The following is a 20,005-nucleotide window of genomic DNA, read 5'->3' on the forward strand; positions in this document are numbered from 1 at the left end:
CGGGGAGGGGAGCGGGGACCCGGCAGCGCCCTCTCGCCGACCACGTGCGTCAGCCCCGCCCCGCCGCGGCATCGGCGGCGCTCTCGATTGGCTGGGAGGGTGTCACGTGCGGAGGGGCTCAGCTGACCGAGGTGCCCAGCCGTGATTGGGCGGAGGGAGAGGGGGCGGGGCCCGTGGCAAGGCTGTGCGGCGCAGGCCGGGGAGGCGGCAGCGGTGCCGCCGCCATGTCCCGCTGGCCGGGCCCGGCCGGGGCTCGCCGCCCCTCCGGCGCTGAGGCCGCGCTGTCCCCCGCGGCCCTCGACCTGAACGCGGAACGGGAGAAGATCCGGCGGGAGATCGAGGAGCTGGAGCGGAGCCTGGAGCCCGGCGGGGCCGGCATCGAGGTGGCCGTGTCCGATTCCAGCCTCAGCTCCGGCACGGGTACGGCGGGGCGCGGGCTCGCCCCTCTCCGACCTCCCCCGGTGCTTCTGCATTAAGTTACTGCTCTGGCTCTTGAGATGCGTGTCGGGAGAGAGGCTTGCGTGGGGTTTTTATATTGACGGCACCGTTTCTGCCGGGCGCTGCGCACAGAGGGTGCTGGGAGCGAATTTTGGAGCACTTGAGGCGAGGCGTCTCCTCGAGGCTTTCCTTAGCAAGCGTCCTTGCAGGAGAAGCCTCTTGCGCCGGTGTTTTGCATATTTTCATGATGAAACTAGCGGGGAAGGTTGAGAGCGCCATCACACCTTCTGATGGACGTTTCTAGTTGGGGAGGGTGGTAATGCGCTGATTCATGAAAGGTAACAGCACACCAAATATTGCCGATAGTTAAATCGCAGCCGTTTCCACGCCGTGTGAATGGACAACACAAACTCTCCTGTGTGAGCCGCTGCATTTTGCAGCCTGCCTGCACCTCCTAAAATTGATTTTTGTCAAAGCAGAGAGGGGGTGGTAATAGTTCGTGTATCTATACCTATGGTGGCTGTCACAGTCGCTTCATCCACCTGTGTTTTGATCACAGAAGTCTGAATAAGGTATGCCAGAATTCTGCAGCCATGCTGAATGCAAAACCAAATACTGCTGAAGAGTGTGGAAGGGCTGTGAGGTCCTTTCAAAGTTTATGGGTTCTGTTGGGTTGGAATGTTCACTTGGCTGCACACTGGAGCCTGTAATTTGCCATGATGTGTAGGACCAAGATGCAGCTTGAGTGTTGCTGTTGTTATCAGGAGCTGCTCTTTTTTCCTACTCTAGAACAAAAAAGTGCATCCGTGGAGTATAACTAAATATCATTTTTACTTGACAGTGTTGGCAGTATTCAAAAACTCTAATGGTCATTATGTGGTGCTTTATTCTGTATGCTTTAATTGAAAAGTCTTTCGTTCTGAAGCTTCTTTATCTCACTGCAATCAACATTTTTGTATTTTTGTTGTCTGACAGATGATGGTGAAGATGATGACTCGGATTCTCATCCTGAAATGGTAACCATTTTCTCTTTAAGCATATCTTTCCATCTGTCTATTGAAGGCAGCAGGAGGAAGGGAATTTTCACTCTGTTCTGGGGAAATCTAGGCAGCTGGCTTGACTCTGTAGCTCGGGAAGGATTAATAATAGACCTGGAGGTTTAGTTATTCCTGCCTGGGACTTTGTTATTCATGTGTAATAGAGAGACTTCTTCATGTGAAAACAAATGACAGGGATCAGAGGCCTCACTGCTTTAGCGCTTGCTGATCTCTGTCACTGGAAACACACCAGCTTCTGGGGAGGTCGCAGGGCAATTGCACATGAGAAAGAAATCATCAGCTTGTGATCAAGAAATCTTTTACTTCTCTGTACCTGAAGAATACTGGATTTGTACATGAGGGAAAAATTACTTCTAAGACTTTTTATAATCTGTTTACTTTTGGTGTTGTTTTAAACATAGTATTTTTTCAGCCTTCATATAGAAAACATTTAGCAGAGAAACGTCTTAACAGCTGTATAGCACAGGGAAGGAGAAGCTAGCTTGTGAAGACAGATCTGCTGGTGCAGGTTGGACCCAGGTGCAGAGCACTTTTGTGAAACAGTCAGAGCGCTGCTTTGTGTCTGAAGCATGTGGTAGTAAATCATGTAAGGGAAGAATTGCTTCAGTGGAAGCAGAAATGAGGTGGAAATTTGAAGGGGTGGTTCTGAAGTACAGATTTAGCAGGTAAGATAGCTCCCGTGTAAAGTACTACTATTTTGCAGTTTACTTACAGTTTTGCAGTTGATGGCACAAGACCAAGTGTTGGCAGGGTTTGGAGTCAGACTTTGGTTCAAATAGGAGTAGGCTGAACTAATGAACAGGGCGAAGGGGAGCTAGGCAAGGCTGGTAATTCTGCCTCTGGGAGCATTCAAAACAACTGCCAGGGAGAGACATACTGTTATGTGCCTCCAAATCTTTTGAAAATCAGTTTTGTAAGATAATGGAAGTATTGAGTTACAAAAATAATTATGTTACATATGTCCTTTTAAAGTAAGCATTTTTCTCTCTTCTCCCCCTCCCCGCCCCAAATGCCTTGTTTGCTTCAAGGAAATGGAAAGAGAAGATGACAGTAGCGATGATGATATTGAAAGTAGTCTGCCACAGGATCCAGAAACATGTCTCCAGATGAACCATGTGTACCAGGAAGTTATCCAGGAAAAGATTGAGGAAGTCGAGCTTCTCATTGCACAAAACAAAGAACAGCAGGTGAGTGAAACAGGAGTAAAATGTTCATTCCTATGCTTTTCTGAGTTGCCATTTGCCATCTTCCCCTGCCCATCAAGCCCAGTAAAACTTTCTAGGCCATTCCTAATCCATCACAGGTACTAGTGGAATCAGCTGCAGTAGTCATAGTCCCTTATTTGTATGCTGGTGCAGTGCTCAGCTTGCTTGGCCAGGAACCAGGTTCATTTTCTTCATGGCAGTTCAAACCAATGATGGTTCCATGCTTTCTTATCACCAGAAATGCTACCACTAGGGTACTTTATATCTTATATTTTAGCTTGTTGTAGCAAGTTAGGTTTTTTTAATAATCTGCAGCGTACTGTACAGACTTAGGAAGTTACAAATCCTGTCTTTAACATGTACACTGATGTACAGTCTCTTGCTGCAAATTTGAACCCTGCCTGGGGTGTTTGTGGAGGCTCAGCCGCTGCCCTCTGAAATTAGGAATTTGAAGGAGACACTGATACCACTTAATTAATTCTTGTATTGCAGAAGGAAATCATGTGCGAGCTTGGTGGTCCAAAAATAGCAAAGGCAGGAGATGGTAGAAATCTACCAGCGAATGTATTTTTGGGTCATTTTATGAAGCCATACTTTAAGGATAAAACAACAGGAATTGTAAGTAAATATAACTAGATTACATACTGATATGTCTTTCAATGATAGATTTAAATTGTAACTGTTAAAACTGTGTTACATTTCAACTGTGTAACTGTGAATGTCACTCCTCAGTTTGAAACCTTTTTTTTTTCCCCTCACTTGTTGCTTACTTACCCTCTTTTGGAAATGTTTGTTCAACCCATGTCTGACTGTGATGTCTGAAAGTGAGTTCTGAGGAGTGGCATTCCAGCCATGGGGCACTTGAACATTCTTGGTTTTAACTTAATTTTGATTGTTTGTCTTCATCTCCACAACGCAATTCCAGCCATGGGGCACTTGAACATTCTTGGTTTTAACTTAATTTTGATTGTTTGTCTTCATCTCCACAACGCAATTCCAGCCATGGGGCACTCGAACATTCTTGGTTTTAACTTAATTTCGATTGTTTGTTTTCATCTCCACGGTGCAATTCCATGCTATTGTTTAAAGTACTCGTTGAAATCTTATTGTCTTTGAAACGGAGTTTTCTGAGGCAAGTGTCATGACTTTTTTCATGTGTTTTTAAAGGGTCGCGAGCAAAATATCTTGACGTTTTGTTGTAGCTGTCAACTGTCACCATACATATATTAATATAATATTCAAACAATTTCTGGTAATTTTTCTATTAAATCCTACCCAAGTTGGTAGTGCATCTGAAGTAGGTATAAACGTGCATAATACGTGTCCCCATGTTCAAAATGGTTCTTTAAGCAACTGTCAGCTAATGTGAGCAGGCCTGGCTCTGAGCTGAGAATGCGCTGTGTAACCGTGGACAAACTTATTTGCCTGAAGTATCTCTGTTTCTATTTGTTTTCTTACATCTTCTGATGTATCTGTGAGCTAGTGCTAATAAAGGTAACTTAGCAGTTTGAATGTGACAATTTGCACAAGTTTGAGTTACCGGTCTTTTTTTAGCACTTCGTGCTAGAGTTCTAAGAAGAAAGGGCAATTTTTCTGTGTATCTGACTCTTCCAATGTATCTAACCCTTCTAATCTTCATTAGGGCCCGCCTTCCAATGAAGATGCCAAGGAAAAAGCAGCTCAGGGCATAAAATCCTTTGAACAACTGCTGTCAACAAAGTGTAAGTAACATGTGCTCTTCAGTGTTCTATAAGAGCTATAACAAATGTATATATTCATATTGTTAGTTTCCCCCCATTTGCAATTAAACATCAACATTTCTGGTATTTCATACTTGACTCTACAAAAAAAAGTAGTTAAGTAAACGGGATGGTCTGTAAATTGTTTCATCGAGTGATTAATGACTCGCTTCTTTCATTTGCATTTGTTTTGCTGCGTCTCATAACAATTCCTGTGAGCACTCCAAAACTGAATGAGATCATGCAAAGGTAGTGCTCAGATGAGAGAAGCTCAAGGGACACTTAACAGCTCTAGATTAGTTACAAACACCTGGGTGATGATCTTTATTGAGATCTCTGTGGAACTAAAACTGAGCAAGAGGCTGCGACTTGCCCAGGTCAGACATGACATCAGTCATTTCGGTGGAGAATACAGTCAATTTACCTAGCCTCTGGTAGTCGCTTTGCCCAACAAAATTGTGTAGCTAATGAAGATGAACTGTTATGAAGACTAGGGGGGTACTTTAACAGTGATATTGAAAGCAGTGGGTCTCTCTTTTTCTTGGTAGTGGTTTTGCACCAGTGTCTGAATGCTCGATTACCTTGTTTTGTCTAGGGAAAACCAGAGAGAAGACATTATTGCAGAAATCAGTAGTAAGTGACCGCTTGCAGCGCCTGCTTCAGCCAAAGTTACTGAAGTAAGTACTGTGCAAAAGTCGTCTTTCTCCTGATGAGAACATTATATATGAAGGAAGGACAGGATATATGTGGAGATTCTACCTTCCTTCAGCGAGTTCTCGTGTTAACTGTTTGCAGTTCGGTAAGGTTACAAAACAGAGTAGAGATACTTTGACTGTCACCGTTGGGCCTGGGAGAGTGGCTCTGTGAATTACAGCAGTGATCCTCAAACTCCCCTGTCCTGTGGGCATCAGTGCAGAGGATGACAGTGTTGTAGGTAGCAGCATCTTTTGTTCTTTGTTGACACCTATATTATCTGTGTGTGCACGTTGTACCGAAGGGTCTTGGACTGCAGTGCTCTGACCATAAGCAAGAGGTTACAGCATTCGGGTTGGGTTGTAAACGCTTGATTGGGTATGTGGCAGGTGGAGAGGTTTTGTTTTGTATTGTGGCATTTTGTAGCCATCTATTTCTTCCCATTGACACAGTGGTATAACTTAAAATAGTCTACAGGGCTTGAAGCTGAAATTGTGATATGTAGCAAGTCATAATGGTGTGTCCAGCAAGAGATTTCTGTGCCTGGAGCTGGTATGGTCTTTGTTGCTGTTGCAGCAACCATCAGTTCTCTCTGTAAATACCAAAGTGATTAATCTGAGACCTGTTCTGGGTCAATGATTTGCATTCAGGGGGGCAAAAATAGGACAATGAGTGTGTCATGTGGGAAAACCTAGAAGAACAACAGTTTTGTGTACTGTGGAAATAAACTTGAAGGAAAGAATGATACTGTCAGGGAAACCATCTTTGCCATATGTCTTCTGATGCCGTTGACCTCATTCACATCTAGTCATAGTAAGTAATGATAAAAATTTTTTTGAACAGGATGAGTTATTGGAATCAGAAACTGGAGAAAGTCAAGACTGAAATGGAGAAACAGATCTTGGAAAAGCAAATCAAAGAAGTGGAGCGAGAAATAGAGGCAATTAAGTGAGAAGTCTTCTTTTTATGTTCTTGGTGAAAATGAAAGTCTATTCTTGGAGTTTACCTCTTCTTGGAAGTTCCCTCCTTCCTCGAGCACTTATAGATGTGACATTTGGAAAAATCTTTATTTGTGTTGGCTTGCAAAAAATTAAGTGCTGTTCAAACTCTGCAGAGCTCTCATCTCCACAGTTCTTTACTAAGAATTGTGTTTCGGGTCTTCATGCACAAATGTAGTATCTATACCCAATATAGAGGTGCTGTTTTAAATAGTTCTTGATTTAGCAACAAAAAAACAGAGCGGTCTGAAATTTTTAGTGGTTTTGAGCTTTTGCTCGTTAAGGTGTCTAGAGCAATGTATTTTGATAGTGCATTAATGGTTTCTCCTGCTAAACCAACATCATCTTGTAGGGAACTCTTTTTCAAGGAGAAACATTGGTTTGGGCAAAGTTACTATGTTAAAGAGCCTGATGCTTTTAGGTAGTAAGTGTTCAGTTCTTGTGGAAGTCAGTAACAGGTGGGAGGAACAAGATGAAGGAAGACCAGGAAGACAAAGTGACTGTGTAATTAACCATTTAATGGGGTTCTTTCTCTTTGTACCATCTGCTTTAGCCAACTCCCAGAAAGTGACTTGTTGGGAAACAGATTCGATGAGCATGACTGGGAGAAAATTTCAAACATCCATGTAAGTTGGGAGATCAGCTGTTTTATTACTTCAGATATCTGTGTCCCTTCTCTTGAGAATTACCTGACCTGGTCTAGTTTGCATCCACTGTTCCCATTGTGAATTTCTTGAAGTTAACTGTGATCGCAACTTGGCAAGCACAGAAGTACTGAAAATTTGATGTTATTGGTTAAATTTGATTATTTAATTCTGGAAGACTTAGCACTAAGACATACCTGGAAAGCAAAATATGTTCCTTGTATCAGTGTTCCTGTCTGTCCAGGTGTTCAGTCCCAGCTACAAGACAAAAAAGATTTTTGATGTTTCTTTTAGTTTGATGGACAACGTAGCTCAGAAGAACTGAGGAAGTTTTGGCAAAATTGGGAGCATCCAAGCATCAACAAAAAGGAATGGACTGAGGAGGAAATAGAGAGGCTAAAGAAGATAGCTGCTAAACATGGTTATCTGGACTGGCAGACTATAGCCCAGGAGTTGGGGGTAAGGTCTTCTGAGCTCAGAAACAAGAGGTGAAAAGTCAGTTAATTCTGACTTAACTGTGCCTCATGTCACTTTTTGGAAAATGACATTAATGTTAATTCATTGTTAATTAATGCTTTTCTGAGAAGTGTTCAAGAACAGTACCAAAAAAGTTTGGTACTTTAGCCTTGCCCTCTTGCTTTTTATACTCATAAATATCCAGTTTTCTGAATAGCTCTGTTTTCACTGTATTAAGACAAACAGGACACCTTTCCAGTGCTTGCAGAAGTATCAAGTCTATAACAAAGATTTGAAAAGGAAAGAATGGACCAAAGCTGAAGATCAGATGCTTTTAGAGCTTGTTCAGGAGATGAGAGTAGGAAGTCATATCCCATACAAGAAAAGTAAGTGACCTACAAGTCAAAATGTCTTCCATTCACCCATAATGGTTATTTTTTTTCATTTTCCCAGGCTTATGTCTGTTAATGTGTCTGCGCACTAGAGCACCCAGCCTGCTCCAATTCAAGGCATTAATGAAGTTTTATTTCCTATGAATGTTTTCATTTCCAGGATAGTCACAGTTCTATGTTTTCACCTTACCTTTCTAGCCTGTGATCTAGAAAGGGCACAACAGTGCTGTGGCTCATCTGAAACAACAGATGTACCTGTTTCTAAAAATGCCTTGTTGGTGAGCTGAATGAAAGAGGATGGTTGTTTTCCCTCTCTTTCTCTTTGGTGGGAGCAGTAATATATGTCTTTCCTGTAACTACCTGGAAGTTTCATTGTATCAGCAAGAGCTTAGTAGCTCTTGGAACCTTTATCCATCTTTGAAATTTGGTTGAAACTGGCTGAGAGTTATTAATAAGTACTGATGGTTGTGTGAGCTTTGTTTCTTATAAAAACATCATCAGGGTTCTTCCCTAGAAAGCCAGTATTCATTCATGGCCAGCTGTTTTGGCAGTTCTCAGTGCTGTGACCACTTTTCTAGGGCTGCCTTTTCTAGGGCATCAGTACTGCTGTCTCTATTCCTCAGAGGTGTGGGAGGCAGTATGAGAATAGTAACCACGTATCTGGGGTCCTAAATCCAAGCCTGTGCGTATAACACCTGGTGTGTTGAACCTGTCGGATGTGTATTGGAGCTGAAACCTTTGCTAGTTCTCTGTTGTTGCAAGATGGATTGTTGGGTCATTAAGTGTCTCGTATGGATAATGCCATTACAAATAGTAACATTTTGTGTATGGATGCTCTTTTTCAATTTTTGTTGTGTACCATTGTTTAAGTATTTAAGCTGAGATTTAAATGCTGCTTACAGTGATCCACAGTTTGGAAATATCTCAGTTACAATGTAAGTAAAGGAAGAAACGCTGTTTGCAACTGACTTTAAAATACACCTTTGCATTTCTAGTTGCTTATTACATGGAAGGAAGAGATTCTGCTCAGCTGATTTACCGATGGACAAAGAGCGTGGACCCCAGTTTGAAGAAAGGACCCTGGACACCAGAGGAAGATGCTGTAAGCTCTGTTCTCTGATGCCTAGAATTGCAGGGTGCAAGAAGTGGGAAGGTTAGACTGTTGAGATACTGCATGGCTATATACATCTGAGCTGTAACAGTGGCACAAAGGAATGTAAAACGGACCAAGGTGGGCAGTTTACAAGTCAAGAGGGCTGAGAAGCTCCTAAATGCTTTTGCTCGGGGATTTACAACACAGTGGAAACAAATACGTCTGCTTCTGTCTCAGGCCTGTTAAGATTATTACTGATGAGGATTTCAACTCTTGCTTTGTCTGATTAACATAGATGCTGTTGGCTGCAGTTAAGAAGTATGGAGAGCGTGACTGGTATAAAATTCGGACAGAAGTGCCAGGGAGGAGCGATGCTCAGTGCAGAGATCGGTAAGTATGCTGAATGTAGCAACTGTGCTTTCCAGTTTATTACACAGAGCCAAGATGCAACTTATTTTACAAATATGTTTGATTTGCTTAAACCAGTGTCAACTTAAGGACTGTTTTGTAAAAAGTGGTTATGGTCTAAATATAGTCGCTAACGTTATCTCGGCATAACCCTGCATTTGTAGTTAAAGAAGTCAAAAAGTTGAAATTGAGTTTAACAGAGAGAACAGCCCATTGTTGCCTGTGGCGTGCTGCTCCCTCATTATACTTGTCTGTGGGGTAGCAGAACTTGGGAGGGATGTTGTTCAAAATAAAGCAAAGGGGTCATTAAACGTGAATGAGTGCATGTTGGGAGGGAAGGTTGTCATCCATTTATTGTCTGTGCATCTGTGAAAATAATCTAGTCGGTCACTTCCTGTAACTGAACACCAACAATAAGGTGCTGAGCAATTTTCAGCCTCGGACTCAACTTCAGGAGATGCAGAGTACAGCATGTCCTAATTTCAGTGACCTGTTTTACAGCCCCTTGTTGTAATTCTTAATCATGTGGCCTGATATTTTTGAGAGCAAAGAGATTGTAGCTGTGCTGTATTAAGGGAGTAGGGATGGGACCCTTTACAAACAGAAAAGATTGATAAGGAATGCTGGGTTTGTTCAGCCTCAAGAATATGTGGTGATGATCAGAACTGTACAAGCAGAATTGAATGTTCCTTACTTTAATGTTTTCATTTTGAAGGTACTTAAAAGCATTGCACTGTGATGTAAAGAAAGGCAAGTGGAGTTTAAAGGAAGAGGAGCAGCTAATTGAACTGGTTCAAAAGCATGGCCTGGGTAAGTGTTTCTGTGGCTTAATCTTTAGAAACTTAGAGAAGTAAATATTACTAAGGAATTTATCATTTAAGTTTTCTCCTCTTTTAGTTTAAGCTCCAGAGCTGATACTAGCAGGCTCTGCTTTGTACTGATGATTGCAACGTTCCTTATATGGTGTGGTCTGTTCCTGGAAATTCAGTTATTGAGGGATTGCGTAGTAAAGAGTTCTGTAGCTGTGTTAGCAAGGTGTCAGAGCTGTGACAGTTTAGAGGGGTGAGTTCCCCTCTAAACAGCCTGTGAAAGAGTTATCTTATTTTCTCTAAGAAAAGTTTCCTTAACAAATAGAAGCTTTTCAGCATTCGGTTTAAGCTTTCTTCTAAGTGCTCTCTTACTGTTGCAAGGGAGTATGTAGTTCTGCTAGGGTTTTCATCACTGATTCATTTGTTGTAGTTTCTAACTTGAGCTGAGTGTATAGTAGTGCAAAGTCTGATCAAAGAACACTAATGAGTATTAAGGTTTTGAGATCCATTCATATAGTTACTCTGTCTCATACAAGGAAACGTATAATATGTGTATAACATTCTGCATTGAAAAGGCCTGTCACTCAGTTTGTTGCATTAATAGGTATGCTCTACTCTGCATGCTTTTTAGGTCACTGGAGTAAAATAGCTTCTGAATTGCCACATCGAACTGGCTCCCAATGTCTAAGCAAGTGGAAACTCATGATTGGGTCCAAGGTATTGTACAAAATTCTGCTATGTCACTGTCCCATCTCTTTAATTAAGATTCTCTAAACTAAAAGCAAAAACCTGTGAAATCAATACAAAAATTAACATTGATGTCACCAAATCAAGATTTTGTCATGGATGTTCATGGTCTAATTTTTCATGTGTTAAAGCAACCTTTGTTCTGAAGGGCTGAACTTAATTTGCTATATATTCGTATATTACCCAGAATTATCTTTATTACCTTGAAGTCCCTGTAGGGATTGGATATACCTAGTTTTTCATGTACATACCTCGTGAGTTGCCAGTTTTGGTACCAGGCACTCCAGACATTCTGGCTGCTTAAGACCGTGTTAAAGGTACAGTCTTGTTTCCATTGGCAAAGCACCTGCCCTAGGGAAGGGTTCATGGAAACCTGAATGTGTCAAGGTGGGGCAACTGTACTTAGTTTGTACTTCTTTGTGGACCAGTTCTTAACACAAGCCCCTATCTGTAGCTTTTTCTTTGCGTACAGGAATCTAAACGAGTAAAAAATCTGGGTCCAAAGACAATTGTCAGTTGTACTGGATTTAGTTAATCTTAGCAGAAGTAAAGCAGAACTATCCATTCAGAAGCCAGACTTTACTGATACGACATTGCCCCATGAAACTTTTTAACTTAGTGGTTTGAGAGATTTGCAAGTCAAGGGTGAGCACTGGCTAAAATTTGTCTGTGCTTTTTTTGACTGAGAAGAAAAGATCTAGGCCAACAAAACGCCGGCATGTGCAAGAGAGTTCCAGCTCTTCAGAGAGTAGCAGTGAAGACATAGAACTGGACTTAGCAGACAGTTCAGAGGAGGAGACAACAAGCAAGGAGGAGTGTGCATTTCCCAGCATTGATTTGTGGATACCAACACGGACGAATACACAGGAGTCAAACAAAGGAAGATACCAAACTCCATCCCTTTTCTGTCCTGTGAGTGCTGATGCAAAGACCGGTAGCAGTGAAGTTCCAAGTGCAACGTGTGATGGAGCCGAGGACAGAGTTGCTGATAAATCGTCAGAGTTGAACACCCTCCTAAGGGGCATTGCACGTCCACATTCAACGGACATCATTGTGAAGAATCCAGCAGAAGTAATGAACAAGGTGAATCCTGGGATTCTCAGTCTGTTCTTGATGGGATTGGTGCTTAGATCAGAAGTGACTGGGAAGTGCAGTTGCTGTAGTAAAGAGAGTATGTGATGAGTAGATGGCAAAATCTTTTTTGCGCCTCTGTTGGCTGCTTTCTCACTATGCCATTGGGGGGTGCTGTTGGAAACTGAGCTGTGGGATTAAACAGAAATTTCTAGCACTGCCTCCCCATGCATTACCTGGAAAATAGCTGTGTTCCTTCCTACATGTAGTTTCACAGAAACAAAACTTTTTTTAGATCTCATAAAGCAGAATTGTCCAGTGAATTGTGGTGTCTCTCTACCCTGGTGACTAGGGCATATTGGCTTAGAATTTGGAAGAATTAAGTTACTTATACATCTGTATCTGATTCTGAGCTGGATTTTCACCCCAGATAAGGTACTGAAACAGTACAAACCCTCCTAGCACGTTTTTGCAGAAAGATACTCCTTAGCAAAACATTAAATATCTAAATTGCTATTTAAGTTCACGTAAGCAAAATTGTTCTGACTTTTGTGTTAAGAATTGCACGTGTGCCCTAAACTGCGGGGCCGATTGCACCAATGACAAGTTTGTTGGTTACAGAAGAGGTGTGTTCATGGGGGTTATGGTATGCAAGGGTTGTAAGTGCTTATCTGGCATAATCAGTCTTAAATTTTGATTACACATACAGCATTATTTTACTAGCAGAAGTTTAGAGGAGAGTCAGTGGCATTTCCAAACCTCTTCCTGTACATTCCTTTGTACTGTTAAGCCAAAAAATATAAAGAGAATCATCCAATAAATTCTGACCCTCAGCGTGGGTTTTTGTAGCTACCTCACACAAAAGCTTTTACAAAGTAGATATTTGGTATTGTGACAATGTACAAGGTCTAAAAGATAAGGTAAATGTCTGCACTTAGGGGCTGATTTCATTTAATAAGATACTTTTAACAGCAGGAATATTGAAAACTTTTGTACCTTCTGTGTATAGTCAGTGCAAGTAATTTTCTGAGAGATACTTTCCCTTTCATATTTTCTTGTATGCTTTCGTATTAAGGCTTCCAGATCTGGAAAGCAAGTGCTACGGGTTACCCTGGAGAATGTGAGAAGAGTATTAAGAAATAACACATGCTTTCAGAGGAAACTTGTAAGTGCCTCTTCTGTCTTGTCTGCTCTTGTGATGTGAGCACTGCCAGGCTGTATTTAGTGGGAAATGTCTTTTGATAGAATCACATACCTTCTTGCACTGTAGTCACAAGAGGAAAGGCTCATAATTTTTTTTTTTCATAACTGCCCCATGAATAGTTTGTCCTGGGACTAATTTTGGTAGAACCTTCCTAATTGGAACTCTATGTATTTGTTCATGCACAGCAATCAAAGATACTAAAACCTTCTGCCGCTGTTTTAACAAAAACATCTGGAGTTAGTACATCTGTTGGGCAGAAGCTTCAGGGGCTGCAGAACATCACGGAGAAAAGTTACCGTCAAGAGAGAGAGCGTTTGAGAAGAATCAACCTTGACAGAAAGCTTCTAATGGCAGTAACGCCCTGGGTGGGCAATGTGCTACTGCCTTGCACCTTGCAAACTGGGAGGATGGCTTTTTATCAGACAAAAGGTAGTGGTGACCCATCAGGGGTAGTACTCTCCTACTTTTTGTCCGTACTTTCTGACCTTTTGTAAGTGAACACCCAGCTGATTTTGATGTTGGACTTTTTTCTAGCTGATTCTATTCAAGAGAAGATTAAGTCGGTCAGTCTTGTGAGCACTCCCCTGTTCACGCTTTTCATTCAGGTAGGTTTACTGTCTTAATAGCATTATCCACTTTCAGACAGTGGTAATCTTTATTTCTGTATTTGGTGCTTAAATAAACAGTTTGTCTTTGTTTCTTAAATCATCTAATTGCTGGATTAATCTGACCTCATGGCTTGCATATGATGTTTCTTAAATAAATCCTGCATCCAAAATCTAATACTGTCAGGACTTTTTCTGTAAGTGTAAAAATGTCACCAGAATCTTACATGTGAAGCCTCTCCAATTCAGTCAGTGGCCCTACCAGAACATTTTTGTTCTCAATCAAATTTTAATTAAATTCTCATCTTGCAGCTCTTTCAGATTGATACCAATGGCTGTATGAAGATTATACGTGAGAGAAGGCTAAGGCAGTCAGAGCTTCTTAGAGCTAATGCAAGAAGGCCTCAGCAGGTATTGCACATGGTCTGTTTCTAAGCTTTTCCCACTGAAGTCTTGACTAAAGTAGAGATTTTTCATTGCGTGTGGCCAGTGGTGCTGTTTGTGTGTGTGTGCGCGTTACCAATTTGTTTTGGTTCAGAAGCATAATAAAATATATAGGATGTTGGCAGGTATGGGTTTGATTGACATCTGTGCTGTTTTAATGATCTTTAGATATCTCAGAAGTATAATTTAATATAATTTTTTTGGCAGGCTTCCCAAAATATGGAGACTTCTTCAGGTACCTACCAGAACATTTATTTTTATGATGTACAAGAACTTTCACTTAATTCATCACCGTTACATTAATGACCCATTTAACTGAAGGAGAACTTTTGGAACAAAACTACATTGTCATGCTCATTTTTGCTAGCTCTTGGATCTTTCAGTTATTGGCTAAATATGTTACCCTTTGGTAAGGACTGGAAAAAATACTGAAGGGCTGGGGGACCAGTGGCACTGGGCCACCAGTTCTGTAGACTATTGCTGTTACGCTTTTCTCCAGCAAGGTGCTGGCTGTAGGCTGTAGTGAACATGCTGGCACCAACTAAAACCCGTTTGTTGTTGTCATCCTGGCTGATGCAAAGTGCCTGTGTACAATTCCTCGTGTGCAGTGTTAAGGTGCATTCCTAGCCCATCTGTGATTTCTGGGGAAAATTACATCGTTACTGAACAAGTGGTAAGCTTGCTGCATCAGAGTTCTCTGGCAGATGTCAGGACGGGGCTTGATTAAATCAAGACTATGGTGTTGTAGGAACTCTCACAAACAGGAATTTTGCTACTTCCAGTGCAGGGTGCTTGATGCTTAATAGCTAAGGAATGGCTTTTGAAAATACTGTTCAATCTTTCTAATTTTTTTTTTTTTTTTTTTTACTTTATTTCCCCTCCTCTATAGGCAATTCATCACAATCTTGTACTCAGAGGAACTCCCGAAGGGGCACACCAAGGAATGCTGTCAAGAGACCTGTTGCCTTAAAAGCAAGGGACACTTCTGCTGCTGTCTTTGAGAGCAGTGCTCCTGCCATACAGGGAGGTCTTCCAGCCCAAGTGCAAAGGCAGAAGCCTAAAACTGTCTCAGAATTACTGAGAGAGAAGCGGCTAAGAGAATCGCGGGCTAAGAAAGCTATGCAGAGGACAGTATTTGTTACCCCACAGATGGTGGTTTCAGGGCCTCTGATTATCCAGCATACACCACAGCAAATCATTCCTTCTGCACAAGCAGGGAGCAAACCTGCAGCAGTTAGTTGTACAAATAGCCAAGCACAGTGTGCACCAGCTCCATTGCCAGCATTTAGTTCTGTCCCAGGTTCAACTTCTACCGCTATTGTGCTTGAAAACCATTCTTCATCAGTGCCAGGAACTGGGGAAAGCCCCGTTTCCTCACAGGGGACGGAACTACAATCCAATAAGGAACTAAAAGAGCAAGCTTTGGAAAGTAGCCTTGAAGGAGGGGTTTTTCCAGGCATGAATCCAGCTGCAGCAGAGAAAGCCCCAAATCAGGGAGGGTGCAATGGTCAGGTCCTAGCTGGTAGCTCAGCTTCAGTAGTGTTGCAAAACCAAGCTTTTGTGCCACATCAGATTACAGTGGTGCCTGTTGGCATTGAGTCTGGCACCAACAAATTGTCTCTTTCCGCACCAGTTACCTGTGAGCTAAATAGTAATGGGCCACAACAGAGGCCAGTCAATCTATTGCCTGCTCTTGTAACTCCACAAACTGGTTCGCATTTGATTCCCAACAGCATACTGCCTTTCACATGGGTCGTAACGCCACAGGCTTTGCTCCCCACTGCTGTACAAACTGTGGTGGGTGTTCCCCAAGGACTGCCAGCTGCTGCTGTGAGAAGTCAATGTCAGACAACTGTGACTTCCAATGGCAATGTCTCTACCTTAGGAGTGCCTCCTGTACCAGCTGGAGCAAATACGCCTCACCCCAGCAGTGCAGAGACAAAAGCACCAAGTGCCCAGTTAGCAGAAGGAGTACCTTTGGGAAAGACAGCTAACCATTCCACAATTCTTTTACCTATGACCTCAGCGAGTCCTGGATGCACCACATCCAGCGTTTCTTCTGCAGCACCTGCATGTTCAGATGGCTTCTCCAAGGCTTCTGACTCCTCTGCAGCTCAGACTGTTCTTCCACCTGATGCACCAACCCTGCATGCTGTGCTGCTGCCCCAAACACAGCTACCTGCAAGCACTCAAGGGTCTGATTCCCAATGCGTGTCGAGACTCAGTAGCTTGGGAAAGAGCCATGACTCTATTACAACAAATGGATCATCTTCCAATCCAAGCATCATCACAAAAGGGATTGTGCTACAGCCAGGAGATCCAGTTCCCCATAACAATGTCCCAAGGAACTCTGACTGCTTTGCTGCACAAGCATCGAAAAGTAGACCTATTGCCTCCAAACCTCCGACTATGCAGCCCGCTGACAGTCCACCCCAGCCAACCACTTCCAGTGCAGAAAAGAATCTACTTGACTTTAGCCTGATTTCCCTTGAAGATGAGGGGCTAGTGAAGGAGTGGCTGAATGGGAAACAAGGTGTCCAGGTACCATCACTGCAAACCAGGTTGCCTTATTTGCCACCTTTTCTGTGCAACATGAAAACCCTGTCAAAGCTACTTCTGCAGAAAGCAGCTCTAGAAGAGCAAGCGGCATGTCTTCTGCCTTCTGATGCCGGTCAGGATGAGGGCACTGGGGTTGATTTGCATGCTATCAAAGAACTGGTGCAGCAGAAACTTGGCGATAACCCTGCTTACCTCCTACTGAAAGCCAGATTCCTAGCAGCCTTTACACTCCCGGCTGTACTAGCAACTCTGCCTCCTCCAAAAGTGACAACAACTCTGTCAGCCAGCAGGAAGCAATATGAAGAGAGTGACGAAGAGGAGTGGCAGAGTGAGAAGGAAGTGTCTGAGGAAGAGAGTTGTGAGAATGAATTAACAGGTGTACGGTTGGATTGGACAGTTGGTGATAAGCCTGGAGATAAAGATGCTGATTTACTAAATCAGGTAAAACAGAGGTGCCAGGGACTAAAAGCAGAAAGTTACTGCCAGCTAAATATTGCACTGGAGTCCAGGGTGAAACCCCCACTGTTCTTAAGTGTAGCAGAAATTTGGTCCTTTTGAATAAGCATAGTTTTGCAGCTGATAAAAGGAAAAGCTCTCTAGCTCAGCTGGGAGCCCTTAGTCTTCACAAGAGTAAAAGTCCCATGTTTTGTGTAGCACGTTAAACTTGATGTGATAGTTCCCAGAAGTGGGTATCAAAGCTCCTTTCCTCTTGCAGTTTATAATCTGCTGCACTGACTCCTGTATTTTTGAAATCAGGCCCTTGTTCTTCATTGTATGTATCCTTTAAACCCCAGTAATATCAGGGGGATTGTGTATGTTTGCTGCTATTGCTGTTTGAAGTCTTCGTCCTGAATTGTTTTATATGACTAGAGATTATTAGAGTATATGGATCAATGTAAGCCGTAATGTCAACCTAAATCAGTCTCTGATTTTTGAGCTAAATCCATTACTGCCCAGCACTGTTTCTTACAGAACATGCCAGGAAGCTGTGTAGCTCAGACTTGCATTTCAATTCATTGTGGCTCCAAAATAAACAAACAAAACACTAATGAAGATGAATAAACAAGGTAAATGGCTGTTTCTACAGAAAGATGGCAAAGCTGCCTAAAGATCAGAGCTTTCCCATAGTAAAAGCCAGCAGTTATCTATTCTGGCTCTGACTTTTGGGTCTGGGCCAAGTTCAGTGTAGTTTGAACTGCAAGCAGTTGGTCCAAAAGTCACCAGCAATTCTTCACTGCCTGCTAGCCTTACTGCCAACCTCTCTGTCCTGTGTCATCTTCCACCAGGCTCCCTCCCACTCCTTTTATTAATGCTATAGCCAGGTTGTTTTCCTGGTGCTTTTCAGTGAAAAGTTTGTGGTAGGGGTATGTTTTATGAGAAATCAAAAGCTTGTGTTGACCTGTGTTGTCTGGGGCACTGTCTGGCTCCAGCAGTGAAAGCTAAAGCATCACTTGTGGCAGGCATGCAGCCTCTCTAATGAATGGTTGTGCCTGCAACCTTTGTAACGAACAGTTGTGCCCAGACAGAAACTGCAGCAGGAACTGCTCCAGTTTGGTAGCAGTAGCAGAAGCGGGAAGAAATGCTAGTGTTGGCTGAAGGTTTTGCTCTGAAAACTTCGGGATGTTTTTGTGCCTGCTGTGACCTTGGTAATAGAATGTTGTTGTCCCATGTTTAATTTTGAAAGTAAATGGAAGATTGTTTTGGAAATCTTTGTGAGCTCCCTAAAATAAAAAGATGGCTGAAGGGGTTCTTTTGCAATTATGCTAGCTCACATGGTGTTGATAGTCTCTTCTGCTTATGTTGCAGGGCATGGGAGCTGAAGAGAATGCTGCACAGTCTGTTTTGGACTCCTGCACTGATGTGGCTGATGCCAGTGCTCCTCAAATCAGGAGAAGTGCCCGCTTCAGGAAAAGGAGGAGGATGTGAGAAGGAAATGTGTTAGTAGCTACTCAGTGGATCTTGTATTTCTTGCCTGAGAAGAGAACCTGAAACACATTTGTCTGTGGTACAGCTTAGACAATGAATCATGACCCTAGGAAAGGACTGAAATTATCTCAACTTTTGTTCCCATAGGACACAGAGTTCTATAATCACCCATTAATCATAGACTAAGGCTAATACTTTGACTTTCAGGGGGAGGGAAAGTTGATGTCTGTGTGATAAAATTATATACAAAAGTCATGAAGTTCAAACATTTGGCAGCCTTTTAGTCCATGCTACTGCCTACTAGCATTATACGTAGTTGGTAGCACCCTACAGGCTTATCTGCTAAAATGAGACTAGTAGAGGTTCATAATTGGTGGGACAGGAAAGCCTGGGCAGCTACTGCTGAAGAGAGGGTTTGTGTGTGTTAGTGCTAAGCACTTGCAGCAGAAGCTGAAGTAAATCCTTGCTGCAAGTTTGAGCAGGCTGGTGGTAAGATGTCCTTGCTCAGGGTTGTCAAGCAATCCTCTAGATCCTGGGCAGGTAGCGTCAGCTCTCTGTGTAGTTTTCCCTCTGTAGCCTGGTTTGTGAGTCTTGAAGTGAAGAATAGTATTAAAAGCTAGTGGGAAGCTGGGGCTTAAGACTAGTGGGTACTTCGCTGGAGTTTGTCTTCACACTTTATCTCTGAACAACTTCCCCCTGCCCCCCCATCCCATATGGCTTCATTTCTCTACATGTATTAACAGGACAGCTTCTGTAGGGTACAAGTGTGTGATGGCTTAATATCTATTGAGGCTTTTGGTGCAATAGACCGAATGAACATGAACGGTGTTTGATTCGCATAGTTGTCAGATGAGACTGTTCAGGTTTCTTCTTTAAAATTGGTTTTAGAAACTCCAAAAGGGCAGCTTCTCTATAAAAATGCTGTGACTAATAGGAGTTGTTTGTGCTTTGTTACAGGAGTCACTTGACTGCGGGTCTGCCTTCCTACATGGCAGTAGGAGATACTGTTTGCACTATTCACTTTTAACACTTCCAACAAACTGACTAGACGGACCTGGGGGAGAGGAAAATGGCTGGACTGGTTTTCCCATCACCTAACAAAGTCTGCATCTTTAGACAAGTTGCAAAAAATGAAACAAAATGGCTGGAGGGAAGTTTTTCAGGCATAGACCAATTCCGTTCTCTTTCAGACTAGCACCTGCCATAGATGCTGGGGGTCGGGGGAGATTGCTGGAGATCTGGGGAAACCAGCAATGATGGTTATTTATTTCCTTTTTGTGGTAGCCCCTATTTATGTGAATGTTTATCCATGTTCAGAATATGTTGTTCATTGGGTGTTTTTTCTTTTTAGTGCTGTGACAGTGGTTTTGCTTGATAGCTAACTGACTGACTACTGCTGAATAAGCAGCAGATTAATTTTGTATCAAAATGAGTCTTGAGTATTTGTTGAAATACAGATGTTTTATTTTTCTCACTTAAAAATTACTGATGTATTCTGTGTGGTTTTTTTCTGGTA

At 42.5% G+C, this 20,005-nt stretch overlaps 1 protein-coding gene across 6 annotated transcripts; it reads left to right on the plus strand.

Annotated features, from left to right (window-relative positions):
* The first annotated feature begins 91 nt into the window (after positions 1 to 91).
* On the plus strand, positions 92 to 19,974 carry SNAPC4 (small nuclear RNA activating complex polypeptide 4). Of its 6 annotated transcripts, none has more exons than XM_030001153.2 (23): positions 92 to 420; positions 1,414 to 1,454; positions 2,525 to 2,683; positions 3,194 to 3,319; positions 4,344 to 4,422; positions 5,036 to 5,117; positions 5,977 to 6,081; positions 6,685 to 6,757; positions 7,070 to 7,234; positions 7,470 to 7,617; positions 8,619 to 8,725; positions 9,012 to 9,106; positions 9,840 to 9,934; positions 10,565 to 10,650; positions 11,371 to 11,763; positions 12,827 to 12,916; positions 13,141 to 13,384; positions 13,490 to 13,560; positions 13,873 to 13,971; positions 14,212 to 14,239; positions 14,894 to 17,004; positions 18,370 to 18,504; positions 19,447 to 19,974. In XM_030001153.2, exons 1-22 carry the CDS (start codon positions 225 to 227, stop codon positions 18,487 to 18,489), a joined length of 4,713 nt encoding a protein of 1,570 aa, XP_029857013.1. In that variant the 5' UTR covers positions 92 to 224; the 3' UTR covers positions 18,490 to 18,504; positions 19,447 to 19,974. The 6 variants fall into 6 exon arrangements, with proteins under 6 accessions (XP_029857013.1, XP_029857011.1, XP_029857009.1 ...); XM_030001151.2 differs by having other exon boundaries at positions 18,370 to 18,500; XM_030001149.2 differs by having other exon boundaries at positions 18,370 to 18,485.
* The last annotated feature ends 31 nt before the right edge of the window (positions 19,975 to 20,005 follow it).

This window comes from Aquila chrysaetos, chromosome 24 (assembly GCF_900496995.4).
Source record: "Aquila chrysaetos chrysaetos chromosome 24, bAquChr1.4, whole genome shotgun sequence".
In the NCBI taxonomy this organism is placed as follows: Eukaryota; Metazoa; Chordata; class Aves; order Accipitriformes; family Accipitridae; genus Aquila; species Aquila chrysaetos.